Source organism: Microcebus murinus, chromosome 2 (genome assembly GCF_040939455.1).
Source record: "Microcebus murinus isolate Inina chromosome 2, M.murinus_Inina_mat1.0, whole genome shotgun sequence".
NCBI classification, from domain to species: Eukaryota; Metazoa; Chordata; class Mammalia; order Primates; family Cheirogaleidae; genus Microcebus; species Microcebus murinus.
The window spans coordinates 26530716-26546046 of NC_134105.1; the positions used below are offsets into that span (position 1 = coordinate 26530716).

The window sequence follows — 15331 nt, forward strand, 5'->3', positions numbered from 1 at the left end:
TTCATGGACTATTTCACAATTTATTACTGGAAATGTCCAGACAGCCAATTCACAAGCTCTCTCGGCTGCTAATCGATTGCTCAGTGAAGGTGCCCTCAATTTCATAACTTCACGCTCTCCTATTGCTCTGGGAGAGCGGCCGTGGGAGCAGGGGTAATATTTCTCTTCAACAAGTCACAGAAAACAAGGGCCCAGAAAAATAACCGTTTCCAACTTTCCGTTGCCAGGGCTGGCGCTCTGGTTTCTGTACGATCGCTTACGCCAGTGTGAAAGCCAGGCCCAGTGCTAAGCTTCTCCCAGTGACAGGACCCGTGGAAGAGGGGGCTCTGGGCATGGAAGAGGGGGCTCTGGGGGTTATCCCCAATTAAAGAAGGATCTAGGGCTTAACTACCTGGGAGCCGCATTCCCAAGCCCCCTCCTGAGTTAGGTAGCATCAGCCCACATGGACACATGCGTGCACATGTATGCACAGTGCTCCTGCACAAACACACCACATTCTCAAGTGTTCTGTCTGCTAGCCCTGCTCGGACCTTGGGCCTTGGCCTCTGCTAGTCAGAACCAGGACAGAACATCAGGAGTCCTGTCTTCCCAGCAGGAGGGGCCTAAAATGGTCCCCCGGCCTGGGATGGTTCCCCCAGCTCACGTTCTGGCTGTAGCTTTTCCCCTTTCCTGCCCGGTGGTTGAGTCTCTGTGGGTCAGGTTGTACACACGGCATGGATGCACCCATCAGTGAGCACCCAGACACCTGTGCACAGCCGGTCTCTCGCCCGCACACATACACGCACGCACGCCCACACCACTGCTCACATCAGCAGCCAAAAGAGCCCTGAACCTTCAAAAGCAGGGCCCCCAGGAGCAGGTCGGGTGTTTTCTTGGTGTGTGAGCTGAGGTTTGGGCAGATGAATTTTTCATGAGCTCAAGGAAGAGCGGAAGAGAGGCTGGGGCCTGGCAGGGAGGGGGCGGGGAGGGCAGGCTTCCAGGCTCCTGCCGCTGCTGTTTCAGTCTCAGGAATGGGAAGGCTGCCTGCAGCTCTGAAGGGCCAGAGAGGGCAGGGTCAGGGCTCTCTGTCCATCTGTCTGTCCAGGGCAAGGCATCCTTAGCACCTAATCTCAGGGTTGATGACAAGGGAGAAGAGCAAGTGGGTTTGGGGGCAGCCCACACAGAGCTGCTGCCTTCTGCCTTAGCCAGATTCTAGGGAAAAGAAAGGGAGGAGAAACCCCTCTCATCAGGGGTCTTGGATCCAGGCCCTGTTCTCTAGGGCAGAGCAGTTTGATGTTCTTGTGCTGGTACCCGGGGATCTGCCTGTCACTCAAAGTGCTGTTGCCCTGACAACACCCTCCCAGACAGGCAGGGGCTGTGCTCTCAGTAGGAGGTGATGGTCTTGTATTCAGACCACTAAGCATGGGGCTGGGTTTTCAGCCAAGCAGCTGGGGCTGGGCCAGGCTGGGCCACTCCCCACTGCCTTGCAGCTGTCCTAAAGCCCCCAAGCCTGAGACCATCCCCCAGGACTCTAGGACATGCAGATCATGCTGAGCCGTTCAGGAACATTCCCTGGCATGTCTGGATCAGCTCTAGGTTTTCAGGTGGCCCTAGACCTGTCCTTGCATGGGAGTGGGCGTCTCTCTCCCAGGAGACTCTGAGGATACTTTCAGCTGGACACAGAGAGTTTCCTGTAGACCTTTGTAAAGGCTGTGTGTCACATGTTTGGTCCCCATCAGGGGACATTCCCTTCATTCCCCCTCCTCTAGGATCGATGAAACTTCTCTCACTGCCCCACAGGGACAAGCAGAGCCAGCCCTCCAGTGATCTCCAGTGATCTCTGACACTGCACGAAGGGGTTAACACGGTTGGTGGTCCCATCCACGGGCAGTGGGAAATCTGCTTCAAGTGGCTGAGCAGCTGTCTCCGAGGTCAAGGCACTGGGGCCCAGAGCCAGGGAATTATTGTGACATCAGGCCCAGGAGCTCTGACCCTGCCCAAGGCAGGGGATGCGGTGGTGGTCGATCTGGAGTTTTATGTCTCAGCAGGAGGCCACAAGGGGTTCAGGAGGTCGAGGTGGCAAACCCTAACGCCTTCAGGGACCAGTCAGGAAACAACATTCTAAGAAGCAGCCAAGTGTGACCAATAGGGAGTGGCATTCAAATGCAAATTCAAATTTATAACATAACCAGCCCTGCACTGGAGATCACCTAGCATGGTGATCTAGGTGGACGTGGCTAGGGGTGTCTTTGGTGGAGTTCAGGCCTGCGGCCAGGGCAGAGGTTTTCTCCAGAACTCTCACTCCGCATGTTGTATTAAGCCTGAGCTCACTGGGGACCGGATCTGTAATCAATAATAACAACGCTAACAGCTATCACTTAGCACTCACTCCGTACCATTTATACGTATTAATCATTCATCCTCTCGACTCTATGAAGTAGGTAAGATTATTATCACCTTCTTTTTACAGATGGAGAAACTGAGGTGCAGGATGGGTAAGTGAATTTTCAGGGTCACACAATAAGCAAGTCAACAAGAAAGCCAGGATTCCACCCCAAAGGTGTGTGTTCTTAATCATCCCATGCATCTGACCCTGCCTCCCAAGTACACTGTATGTCCCAAAGAGCTGCTGGGCTTGCGTCTCCCTGGATGCCCTGCAGCTGAGGGGTGGGGCACAGACGGAGCTGTGACCAGGCTGTGGGCCAAGAGGGGCTTCTCTCCTTCCCTGTCCCCTGGGATGCCTGGGAGCCAGCCGGGTGCTGGGGGCGGGACCTCCACAGAAGGTCGGGGACCTTTGCAAGAAGCTGGATGCATGGACAAAGAAGCTCTGAGTGTCCACAGGTCAAGGGCATGGGGTGTCTGCCGGATTCTTCCTCTGCTTGTGCAGAAAAAACCCTGTGCCTCTGCAGAAGGGTTTTATGCCCTTGAAATGGGGCTGCTGCCATTTCAATGAAATTTAACCCCTTGCTCTTTCAAGGTGCCTATATTTTGCATCCTTTGGGTACATGATCCTTAGCTCCTCTTAGTGTTCAGAGTATTGTTTTGTGACTGAATCGCCTTTGCTCATTCAATCATCTCTCCTCCTAATCCCTTAAATCATACTAGTTTTACCTTTTTAAAATCTTACCTCATGAAAAGTGTTTTATTTATATCTCCCGTTCTATGCAGCCCTGCTTTTAATCTTTCACCACCTTTTTATTATTTTATTTTTACCCTTTTATATTTTAGCTTTGTCACACTTTTATCCTTTTGCTTTTTGACATTTTGGTTTTACATTTTTTACCTTGCCTGGTCGGAGCTATAAATTATTTAATTTTTCGTCTTTCTTAATATCTTCCCTTTTTATCTCATTTCTTATCTTCATTTTCTCTTTATTATTTTCCTTTTAACCTTTCATTTTGCTCCCTCTCCACTGTCCTCTATCTTCTCTATTTTTGTCTGCATCAACATTCCTTTAATTGCGCATCAGTCTCCACTCTCACCCGCTTGTGCTTGTTACGTGTTTATTTTTGTCTTTTACACTTTTTACATTATGGTTTTTTTCCTGTTCATTTTGAAATCTTTTCACTTATTGGCTTTAGTAGTCTGGTTTTTATATTTGTTTAATTAACAAAAAGTTGATAAATAAATTCCTGCAGGACATGTGATTATCGGGGAAGACGCTAGTGTGTGGGTCTTGCCCCAACGAGGAGGGCGGGTGTTTCTCCCGGCCACCTCCTCCGGCTTTCCCAGCAACTCGTCTAGAACCAATATGAGATCTGTCGCCTTTAACGTGGCTCCTCCCAATGATCATAACCCTGGGGGCTGGCGATGAAATCCACAGGCTACAGTTCCCCTCCAGACGCCGACAGCACCCTGGTGTCTGCCACCCCCTGGGACTCCTGGAAGGATGGGGTTTCTTCCTGTCCCAGGACATCCACCACCCCGCCACAGAGCATGTATGTGGGGAGTTACCCCAGAGGGGAGGACATAAGACTGTCCAGTGGGGCTCTCTGACCTGCCTCTTGGGGTGCAAGCCCTGCCCGAGCACCGCAGAAGGTTCCATTCTGGGGCAGCCTTACGTAACCCCAAATGGGCTGAGCTCCTGTGTGCAGAGGAACGACCTCAGCACGTGGTCCTTACAGACACACGTGCTTTATTATAGGCGATGCTGACTAGAGCCAGAATTGTCCTCAAAGGGTCTTCAGTCGGAATCTGCTGGGTTGTGATTGGGCTGCTTCCTCCAAGATGCCCCGGCTGGGGCCCCAAGAGCAGTGCTGAGTCCCTGAGAGGGTCTGTGCTGAGCCTGTGGGCGTCGTGGGGACTTCCGGGAGGGACTGGTGCATGTGGAGCGGGCGCAGCCCTGCCTGGTCAGGGAAAGGAGGCTGGTGGCCTGGTCTGTCCCCTGCCTACCCGTGAGCTCCAAGGTGCAGAGCGCCTATGGGAGACCCCAGGAGCCCCTTCTTGGGTTGGGAGGGGTGAGGAGTGGGGGGTGGAGAGAGGATGGGATGCAGTTCCACTCAGGGGCAGTGGCTGTGGCTGATGGCTGGGGACACGACGTTGGAGAGTGTGGCTGGCATGGGTACAGGCTCCCAGGACCCACCGAGCTCTCTGGGTGTGGCCACCCCCCACCCCCCCCACGTCTGGGTTGACCCGTGGGAAGGGCCTTTCCCTGGGAACTGAGTCCTGCTGCACAGGGCAGTTTACCCGCCTTGCCGCCACCCCATCGTGTGTCCTGCCCAGACATCAGGGCCCAGGGAGCGAGTGGAGTGAGCGGGAAAAGCACAGGGCTCCTGCCCGTGGTCCTGAGCGGAGCTGCTGTGCCCCAGCTGCTCTCTGAGACCCTAAGCGTTTCCACCTTCCTGCAGCAACATGGCCACCATCCTCTGGCCCCCCAGCAGCCTCATAAGAGGTACCTCGTCTGTGACGCATGGGGGACAGAGAGGTCTGTCCAGCCCACATGGTCACCCCCCTCCCGGTCAGACAGCCCTTCCTGCGGGGGCTGCAGGCTCTTACCAGCACTGTGGTGACGATGAGTGACCTGTTTGTCAGAGAGTCCGTGACATTAGGGCCTCGGCCTTTGGCGACCTCCGTGATGTTGAGCCCGTCGGCAGGACTCCACACCCCAACCTGGAAGGACAGACAGACAGAAAGCAGGGTGCTGAGTCCTCAGTCTACCCATCCTTTCTCCATGTCACCAAGACCATCATCGTCCTCATCGTCTGCTGTCGTGTTTAAGCTGACCATTCTGATGACAGCCCTGCTGTTCTCCCTCCTTCCCCATGAGGCCCCGGGGTGTTGAATCTCCTGAATTCTGCCGCCCCCTTGCTGGCAAACCCATCGCAGCGCAGAGGGAAGGTGCAGAGGGAGACAGTAAGTGCACAGGGGCTGTGCAGCTACTGAACGACGCTGGAGGGATTCGGGGGTCCGTGGTCAGTGCCAGGTCCTGCCCTGGGACACCTCCTCACCTGGGTGCTCACTTATCAGGCCTCAGCCCCAGCCAGCTCCCAGCTGCAGCTGCCTTCCAAAGCCCAGGACAGGGCCTGGAACAATGGAGATGTTCACTAAACAACAGTGGACCCTGTAAAGGACAATGAGCCGTGTCATGTGCGGGAGGCAGGCTGGGCAGGAGGCCGGCCTTGGTGGCTGTTCTGGGGCTGGTCCCACAGGAGAGGATGAACCTCCCTGGGTTCATCCTTGGGTGCTGCTGGGTTTGAAGGCAGTTTGCTTGTGGTTTTACTTCCAAGCTGGCAGATACCCTGGCCGAGGTGGCATAATCTCTCTCCCTATAGCATCCTTATTGATATCAGGCCTGAGGCTGGAGGAAGGGAGGGAAAGGTCAAGTTTACAAATGGTGCCTAAAGCCCTGGGCCTCTTGAAGGTCCTTTTTGACCCAACTCAGCCCAGCTTGGCCTGATCTCAGCTCCCCTCACTCCAGGAAGGCTTCAGCATGCCCACTCTGTCCTTGGCCCAGTTGGGGGGTACTCAGGAAACTTAATCAATTAAACAGAGAGGCCGAATGCAAACATCCCATTAAGAGAGCTGTGCAGAGCAGATAGCAGAGAGACATGTAATTATGCTTGGGTAATTCTGCCTTAATCCTCCCAAAGCCACCGGCTGGAGCTGGCTGGATCAGCTATGACCCGGCTCAGCAAACAGAAGTGATAATATGAGAGGCAGAGTGGCTGTGTTTGGGAGCTCAGCATCCCCCTCAGGGCAGGATCTCTGCCTGCATAGACCACCCAGGGCCACAGGGGAAGAGACAGGCAGACGGCATTGAAGAGGCTCTTCTCTTAAGTGGGCCAAGCTCAGAGCCAAGTCAGCAGGAGGGTGCCTAGCAGAGCACCTGGGGCAGGACGTGCTCAACAAGCATCTGTCCAGAGGCTGCATGGGCAGCAGGAACCCTCACCCCGGCAGGCATCTACTGAGCTCCGACTGCATGCCCTGATAGATACCAGGTGCTACGAGAACAGTCAGGACTGAGGAGGACACAGCCTGCAGAGGCTCTCTGCTCGCAATCCAGGTGGCTGTGACCAGGAGCCTCTGCAGGCCAACCTTTGTCCAGGGATAATGGAGTTTTTCTTGACTATTAGCTATGGTCAATTTGTACCAGCTGCCTGGAGGGCTGTTGGGAGAAGGAGGCTGCAGGTGGGCTCAGATGCAAAGAGTGCTCCAATGGCAATTACTGATGCCTGCTGTGGCACAGAGCTGGAAGTGGGGGCATGCGTGCCATTTCACTGCCCTCCCTCGAATTTTGGGGCTATCCCCAGAGATGGGCAACTGCGAGAGCAAAAATGGGACAGCTACTTGTGTGAATACGGCATTCATCATAGCACTGCCAGAGGAGGAAGGGTCCTCCCTTGTTACTGCAGGAGTTTAAATAGAAGCTGGAAGATTCTTGATGGGAACTCATGTAGTTTGTAAAGGGTTGAATCAACTGGCCTTGATCATCTTAGGTAGGGAGGCCACAGCCCCCTTCCCTAAGACTGATGCTACGTGTGGCACGAAACAGTGGCAGAGGAATGGTGAGGTTTCCGCAGCCCTCCCCCGTTGCACAGTGGCTCGCAGGAGTCAGCGAGACGCTCAGGAGTCAGTGACTGGAGCAACCACGGCCAAAGGGACAGTGAGGCCAGTGTGGGCCAGGCAGAGCCAGACTCGTGCCTGAGTGACAGAGGCCACATCCCATAACCAGGGCAACTGCATGGTCAAGGACCTGGAGGGGCAGGAGGGCGGGAGCGTGACTGGACCATGGGCATGCTTCAGGGAGCAGTGGACACCGGGCCTGGAGAGGCCAGAGGGCATTTCTTGGAGGGTCTTAAAGGCCCAAGTGGGGGGCTGAAGCTTAACAACTCGGCCCTGGGAAGCCACAGGCGGTTTCAGAGCAGGGTAGCGCAGTGCTTGGGGAAGCCTCATCTGTGTGTACACTCGGGAAGGCTGGAGGGCTCAAGAGCCAGAGCGAGGTGTTAAAATAACCCACGTAAGAGGCCTGAGCCGGGGCAGGGCAGGGAGGAGAGAGCAGCAGAACCAGCAGTGGCCCCTCCACTCTCCTGGCCTCTGCTCCCTGCGTTTTATACGCCCCGCCTTGCAGGGTCGGAGAGGTGGCCCAGTGGCTCCTGGGGACCAGCCTGCTAGGGCACAGAGTGTGCCTGAGCCCCAGACCCCAGGTCTCAGGGAATGCTGGGACTTGGGGGCTCACCTTAAATCCCCTTCTCTGCCCAGCAGCCTGACTCTGACAGCGTATGCGGAAGGTGCCCAGAGCTCAGGACTGGCCTCACTGAAACATTTCTGTGTTGGCCAGACGGGAGGCCCCAGGCAGGCCTGCTTTCCGCCTCCGAACTCTCTGCAGTCACAGAGGCCTCAGCAGCCTGGGGGGAGGAGCTCAGAATTCATGTGCTCCAACCTCTTTCCCAGGATAAGAGTCACCTCCAGTCTCCCAGACAAGCAATCGCTCTGTTTTTGCTTAAATTCCTCCTGTGACAGTGAGCTCACTACTTCCCAGGACGACACCCCCTGCTGTCTGTCCTTCTGCCCCATGACATCCCTGCGGGGACTCAAAGACAGTCTGTTCCTCTCTGAGCCTTGTCTTGTTTCCCAGGCTAAGCATCCCCAGCAGCCCACGCTCCCAGGGTGACTGATGGTCTGGGTGTTGCCGTAGCCAGGCCACTGGCTGCTGCACCCTCCAGTCCCCCCAGGCCTTCCTGTGCTCTGTTGAGCCCACAGAGGCACAGGCCACACGGGTCTCGTCTAGCCCTGGGCAGGGCAGCTGGACTGGGTCTTGCTCCTGCCTCTGGGCCTCTGCCTGGGGTCAGTCACAGGGAATTCAAGAAACTCCTGCTCCTCCCCTGAGCCCACGCACCTTCTCCAGCCCGTCTTCTTTCAGGCTGACAATGTCCAGATCAAAATCTGTCCGCAAGCCACTGGTTTTGTTGAAAACAATCCGTCCCGTTAATCCTTCCCATTGAGCCTGCGGAGGGGAGAGGGCAGAGCAGCAATTCCTTGGGCTCATAAATCATCATTCGGTACAACTGTACAATGCTTCATTTTAATTACTCCTTGCACTGATACTGTTCCCCCAAGACCATGATTAATTAATAATCACCTCCATCATTGCTCGGGCTGCGGTGCGAGCCAGCGATTTCCATAAATTCTATTATGCTCTTTAGCCAGCTTTACACATGCACCTTCTCGTGTACAACATCGATCTTGGATGTGCTCAAATGAGCCCCCGCCTCGAAGTCACAGGAAGCGGGGGCCCATGTCACATCCCTGGAGAGGGCAGGGGGGCAGGCGGGCAGAGGTGGGACAGGCGAGATCTGCCCAGAGGCAGAAAAGCCAATGGGCTGCGCTGGCCCTGGCTGTAAAACCAGACACTTGGAATAATCCCCAGAGAGGCTGGGGGACCAAGAAGGTCACTCCCACCCCCCAGCTCCAGCAGCCAGGCACATGGTGGCTAAGAACTCTGGGATCAGAAGGCTGGGTCCAATCACAGTTAGTTGTGTGACTTTGAGTGCTTCATTTCACCTCTCTGCCTCAGTTTCCTCATCTATACAATGGAACTAATAATAGTTCCCATCCTATCAAAATGCAATGAGGGTGAAATGAGATAAGTCATGTAAAATATTGAGAAAGGTGCCTGGCACAACTCGAGACCTGAATAAATGGTAGCTTTTGTCATGTTTAAATTGTCATTAGCTTCACTAACACACAGAGGGGCAGGCAGAGAATGGGGCAGACCTAAACTGAGAAAAGCTCCATCTTCTAGATTAGGGGTTGGCACACTATGGCTGGTGGGTCAAACTGGCCCCGGTCTGCTTCTGTAAACAGTTTATTAGCTCACAGCCATGCCCATGTGTTCGCGTATTGTCTGTGGTCGCCTTTGCACTGCCACCGCGGCATTGAATATTCGAGACAGAGACCATCTGGCCCACAAAGCCGAAATTATCTCCTATCTGTCCTTTTACGGAGAAAGTTTGCTGACTCCATTCTAGAAACATCTTTCCTGTGGGCCGAGAGCACTCACAGCACGAAATACACTCACACGTTCATGTCACGCAACCTCGGCAGCAGCCCTGGGTGGTGGGCCAGGCAAGGACTGTGCTTCCCATTTTACAGGCGAGGAAGCAGGCCTGGAGGGGGCCGTGGGTCACGCAAGCTCACAGAGCGAACAAAAGGCACAGCCAAACAAGAGGTTGGGGTCCCAGGGCTCCACTTCTCAGTCTGGACTCACTTCCCTCCTCTCTCTCCTCCAAGAACATGGGACAGCAGCCAGATTACAGTTAAACACACAAGCTTTCTGTGTCTGGGAGAACAACCCCACACATCGCGGAGTTCTTGGGAACAAAGGTAGACTTGGGAGCAAGAGGAGGGGAGAAGACCTGGGGGCTCACAGCCAGCTTGGGCCAGAGAAGAAGGGGTGGGGGAGCGAGGGAGGGTGTCCGGAGAAGGGGCACAGGGCAGTGGAAGGTCTGATTGGCAGAAACCTGGCCCCGAGTCCTGGCTCTGCCACACTGGGTCCTGCCCTCTTGCAGACTTCACGGCCTCTCCCTGCTGAAGCTCCCCAGCACCCATGCACACACCAGCAATCCAAGTCCATGGGCCCACAGACCCCGGGGGTTTACCTATGGATCTTCAACTAAAACCCTGACCATCTCCAGGCATTTGGGCCACTCCAAGGTGCCGTAAAGTGCTCTGGATGAATGGGCAGGGCAATGGGTGAATGGGTATACTAATTTAGGCAGGGGCAGCACCCTGAGGGGCCCAGGAGGCTATAAGACAAAGGAGGTTAGACACTGGGCTTTGCACAAGCGATCTAACCTGTCTGTGCTTCAGGAAGGGAAGTGTTACCTACTTCACAGGTACAAAAAGTGGTGTGCAAAGTGCTTAGCACAGTGCCTGCATATACAATCACGACTAAGTGGTAGAGATTATTATTTCTCCTTTGCTGCCTCCACCCATGGAGCTCCCATAGATCAGGGCTGGCCCGTGGCTGGGGAGGGCTGGGAAGTTGGTCAGAGAGGGCTAGGATCCTTCCCTGAAAACAAGCTCACTGAGCTCTCTCTGTGATCCTGCTAATGGGTGTCACCATTGCCCCCATTTTACAGATGTGGACACTGAGGCTCAAAGAGGGATTGAACTAGCAGCTCCCAAGTATTGGTGAGGCAGGGCAGATTCTCCTGCTGCTGTGGCAGAGCTGAAAGGCCTGGGGTCGTGGCACCCAAGGAGGGGCGGGGAGAGCTTCCTGGAGCCCCGGGCTTGGGGATCAAGGGCTTGGGGACAGAGATTAAAAGATGCATCAGAGAAGGTGAAAAGCACCCTTTATGACTTTACAGGGAGGCTCCCCAGTCCCTCCGCCTCCCCCCACCACTCTGGCCCCCACGCCCTCAGGCTATCTCCTGCCCCCAGGGGAAATCACAGCAGGGGCTTTCTAGCCTGCCTCTGGGGGAAGCCTTCCTGCTGTCAGCCACTGGGGATTAAATGCCAGCAGGTGCCTGGCCTGTCTGTGGGCGGGTGGGCAGGGCAGGGCAGGGAGCTCTGGCGGCTCCTCCCCGTGACATTTCCCGGCTGCCTGCCCCCTCTAGACACCGCTCAGGACTTGCTAAATGAAAGATGCTTCACACGCTCTGAACTCCGGCCTGGTATTTTCCAGCTCCTCTCGGAAATGCCAAGTCTTTAAAATGATTTACTGTCATGCAGTCAGATGGGGAGATGGGCCATTTGGGAACGGTCGGAGGGAAGGCTGTGTGGGCTCAGGCAGGCTACCTGGGCTCTGCCAGACCAGCTGTGGGACCACGGACATGGCACGGGGCTGCTCTGGGCCTCCACGGCCCAGACGGGATGAATGTTTCTGAAGGGACCCATAACGGAGTATGGGGGGTGAGGGTCATTCTTTGGGCCGGCCAGTGCTGGAGGGAGAACGGGGACCCTCTCTGTGACAGGCAGTGGCGCATCTGCTCCCCGCAGGGATTCACAGCTGAGCCTCAAAAACCCCAAGGGCTAAGGGGTGAAGGGTGAACGGGGTGGGTGCTCCTGCTGCAATATGGCCCAGAGACCTACTAGTTGGAATCTCACCACCAAACGGGAAGCCACAGTGACAACAGTAGTGACGATGTCACTGTCATTGAGATGACAGCGATGGCAGCCAACCTGCTCAGCCCTTGCTATGTGCCAGGTGCTGTCCTAAGGGCATCACACGTACCGTAACTCAGGAACCCTCAACCCTACGACACACATGCTATTGTGACCTCCACGGCACAAAGGAGGACACTTCAGCAGCTTTTTCAAGGTCACACAGTTGAACAGTGGTTACGATGCCAACCACTTGTGCCTGGCCCCTAAGGCTCCCAGATCTCCCCACTGAGTCAGAGGAAGGATCAGGCAGCGTGGTGGCCTGGGTCACTGAGACACTCTTGGTGGTTTCTGGCTGCTCAGCTGGCGGCCTGCTAGGGGGAGTCAGGGCCCAGGGTCCCCGAGAGCAGGCCCACGATCGCCCAGCCATGGCCTGCTCGGGGCATGGACACTGGGACGTCCTCTGCAGGAGTGATGGGCTGGATGAGAAGGGACTGCCATGCCCTCCTGTACCAAAACAGCTGGTACTGGAGTCGCTTCTGTGGCGAGGGAACTCGAGCTGAGGACATAACTGGTCCCTCACAATGATTATGAGGTGGTTCTGCCAGGCGTGGAGACTGACTCAGGGATGTCTGGTGACTTGTCTAAAGCCACATGGCCGGGGAGAGGTGGGCACAAGACCCAAAGGCACATGTGTCAAGCTCTAAAGCCTGTGTCTCACCCATATTCCTTTTAATGTTGTTTTAATCCTTGTTCTTGGCCTTATCCCAAGCAATGATGAACTTGGGACCTCAGGGAAGCTGCCCTGCCCGCAGGGGAGACGGGGAGTTCCTCTGTTTGCGCACAGAGCTGCCTTCCTGCGCATTCCGGCTTACGTCCCTCCGTGCCAGGATCGGATGTGAGCTCTGCGCATGCAGGGGCTGTTCTGGTTCAGCCTCCTTGGGCCCCTGGTGCATAGCTCCATGCCTGGAACCCAGCAGCCCCCAACAAAGGGCTGTTGAATAAACCAATGCAGTCTCAAGGCAGCCTGTGTCATTTCTGGTCCATTGTGGTTGTTAAACAGACTGACTATCCAGAGCCCCCTAACTGCCCTTGGTGTTGCCCTGGACACTGTCACTCCCTCTGGCCTAGGATAACCCTGCCTGGATCTCGTCCTCCCAAGCCTTCTTTGTCTATCATGTGCTGGGACTTGATTCTGGTCCGGTCCTGGGCTAGGTGCTATACACACGGTTTTTCACTGTCTTCTCGGCAACCTTTGGAGGCAGGCACTCTTACTGTCCCAAACTGAGGATCAAAGAGATAATGGTCCCACCAAAGTCACACAGCTAGTTGCGATGGAGCCAGGATGCAAGTCCAGGCCTTGGCTTCCCTCATCCATAAAATGGGGACAATAAACCCTGCCAGCCAGAGCTCACAAGGACAACGGCAGACGGAAAATCCTTTGAAGTTACAAAATTGACACTGCGTTTCCATGGTCATCTCAGTGGCAGGACAGGTTCCCCGTTCTCTGGTTTCTCTAGAATCAGTTCCACTTGTGGGGCTTCTCCACGGTGCCAGGAGAGCCGGGTCCCCGTGGGCCTGCGGTGTGAAGGTGAGTCTGCGGGGTGGGCTCTGCCAGGCACTGCACTAGGCACTTGCCACGTGGCGTAGCAGTCTGTCAGCACAGCATCCCCACGGGGCGGGCACGCTTCACACCCCCGCTTCACAGATGAGGGGCAGCCCCAGCAAGGCTCTCCAGCTTGCCGAGGTCACAGCGGGGAAGGAAAGACCCTCATGCGAGCTTTAAAGCCGCGCTGTATCCTGCTGACAATGCTGACCACCTGCTGAGCACGTGTCATGTGCCAGGGACTCACGCCCCCCAATATCCCCTAAGACTGGTCCTGTCATTTTCACCCAAGGTCTTATCATTTCACCCAAGTTCATATGGATTGGAAATCGGCTCCATCTGACTCCCAAACCGGGCCCTCGAGGGCTCTGCTGCCCTGGGGCACCACAGCCCCAGGGAGGCAGCCCCAGTGGGGCCGCGGGGTACTTACCTCCTTTATGAAGTTCATGAAGCGGCCGCCAAAGCGCCAGGCCTTGTGCCGATGGCACTGCAGGGAGTTCACGGTCATCTGGGGGGCCCGCTGGTAGCACACGGACACGATGTGGACGGCGTCGTACAGTAAGGCGGCGTCGGTCTGGAGGGGAGGCCCAGGGCCTGCCTGAGAGCGGATCCGGAGTCCCTCCCGCCCTCAGCCTGCCTGCCCCGTCCCCCGGCCCTGCCCCAGCCACTGCGACGTGGTGTCCTGGGGCGCCAGAGGTGACCTGTCGATGCCTCTGTTGAGAGGCCAGGCACGGCTGACTGCTGCCCCGAGGACGCCCACAGGACCCTCTGCAGCTCAACCTCCTCCTGCCAGCCCCCGCCACCCCACCCGGCTACCCCATGCCGCCGTTCCCTAGCCTGACCGCACCTCTTCTCCCTGCCTCCTCAGCCCTCACACCTGCGTGTCACAGCCTCGGGTCCACCATGCCCAGGGTCCCTGGGCCTCACTCCTGCTCTCGGTGACCACGTGCTAAAGGCCTGGGTCCCCACCAGATGGGGCCCTTGGGGTGAGACCGTGTCTGCTTCATCTTTGTGTCCCCAGCCCCAGCCCGGGTCTGGCCAACACATGGCAGGTCCCAAGAAGGAAAGGGGCGGATGGGAAGAAAGAGCTGGGAGGCAGGAGAGCAGGAGAGGAGGAAGGCAGGCGGGGCGCCCCTGGAACCCGCCCTAGCCGCCCTACCATCATCACTCCGTCCAGCAGGCCCGACTCTGCCCGCGGAGCTGCCTGCAGCCGCTCCATGGACCACTTCTCCACGATGGCCGAGACGTGGGGGTTGTCCACGTTGAGGATCCGGAAGCCGGTCAGGTTCACCCCTGAGTAGCGGTAGGGCTCCAGGTCTAGCGCATAGAGATCCTTGACAGAGAGAGGGTCGTGTGGGTGGAGGCGTGGCCCTGCCGTGCGCCCAGCCCACTCCCGCCCCCAATCCAGCCCCGCGGGAGGCGAGAGCTCTCAGAGCAGTTCTGGGAGCCCCTTAGGAGCACGGCCCTGGAGTCTGACTCAGAACTGGGGTCTGCCGGGCGACAGACTCCAAGTGCTAACTGGGGGCCTCGGCCTGTTTCTCCAACTACGAAATGGGGATCAGTCGCCTTTCTAGGACCCAGAGAGACAGTTCCCACAAGATGCCCAGCCTCACGCACCAAAGCAGCTTCCTAACGCCCGTTTCCTCCTGTGGGGAGACCTGCTGCCCAAGCTAGGGAGACAGAGGACACCGGGTCTGGGTATCACTAAGTTACCTGGAGGAGGAGTATTATCCCCTAGAAGAGGGTGTTTAAAAATAGTCTTTTCCACCTGGGACTCAGAGTGCTGCCCTCTTCCCTCCCCTCGTCCCCAACCTCCCTGCCAGGGCCTCCTGGGCCCTGCCTCCTAGGAGCAGCTGACAGCTGTCAGCCTGCCTGTCGTGGGCCAGGTCACATGCAGCCAAAGGACCAGGGGGACAGGGTATTAACACTCAGGTGCCCCTCCCTGCAGCTCCAGCTCTGGGGGCAAGGTGGGCTGGTGAGGGCAGGGGGCAGAGGGAAAAGCCAAGTGTCCCTAAGCTAGGAGGGGTGGCAGTGGAGCAGTGGTGGCAGGTGGGAATGCAAGGAGCCAGTCAGTTCTCTGTCCTCTTGGAACACCCCGAAACCTGGAGTCAGGCAAAGGAGAGCAGTGTGTCCTTTCACTAAGATGAGAGAGACGCAGTTTCCCAGGCCCGCCCAGCGTCTCCGGGACAATGCACCAGGTTT

General features: G+C 56.5%; 1 protein-coding gene across 1 annotated transcript in view; it reads right to left on the minus strand.

Moving 5' to 3' along the window:
• GRIK3 (glutamate ionotropic receptor kainate type subunit 3) overlaps window positions 1-15331 on the minus strand; it is a 214530-nt gene that overhangs the window by 40133 nt on the left and 159066 nt on the right. The window contains exons 6-9 of the mRNA XM_012779939.2: window positions 14289-14462; window positions 13560-13703; window positions 8315-8422; window positions 4975-5088 (exon numbers count right to left, since the gene is read on the minus strand). Coding sequence (XP_012635393.1) covers window positions 4975-5088; window positions 8315-8422; window positions 13560-13703; window positions 14289-14462 — 540 coding nt within the window. The remainder of the gene's footprint in view (window positions 1-4974; window positions 5089-8314; window positions 8423-13559; window positions 13704-14288; window positions 14463-15331) is intronic.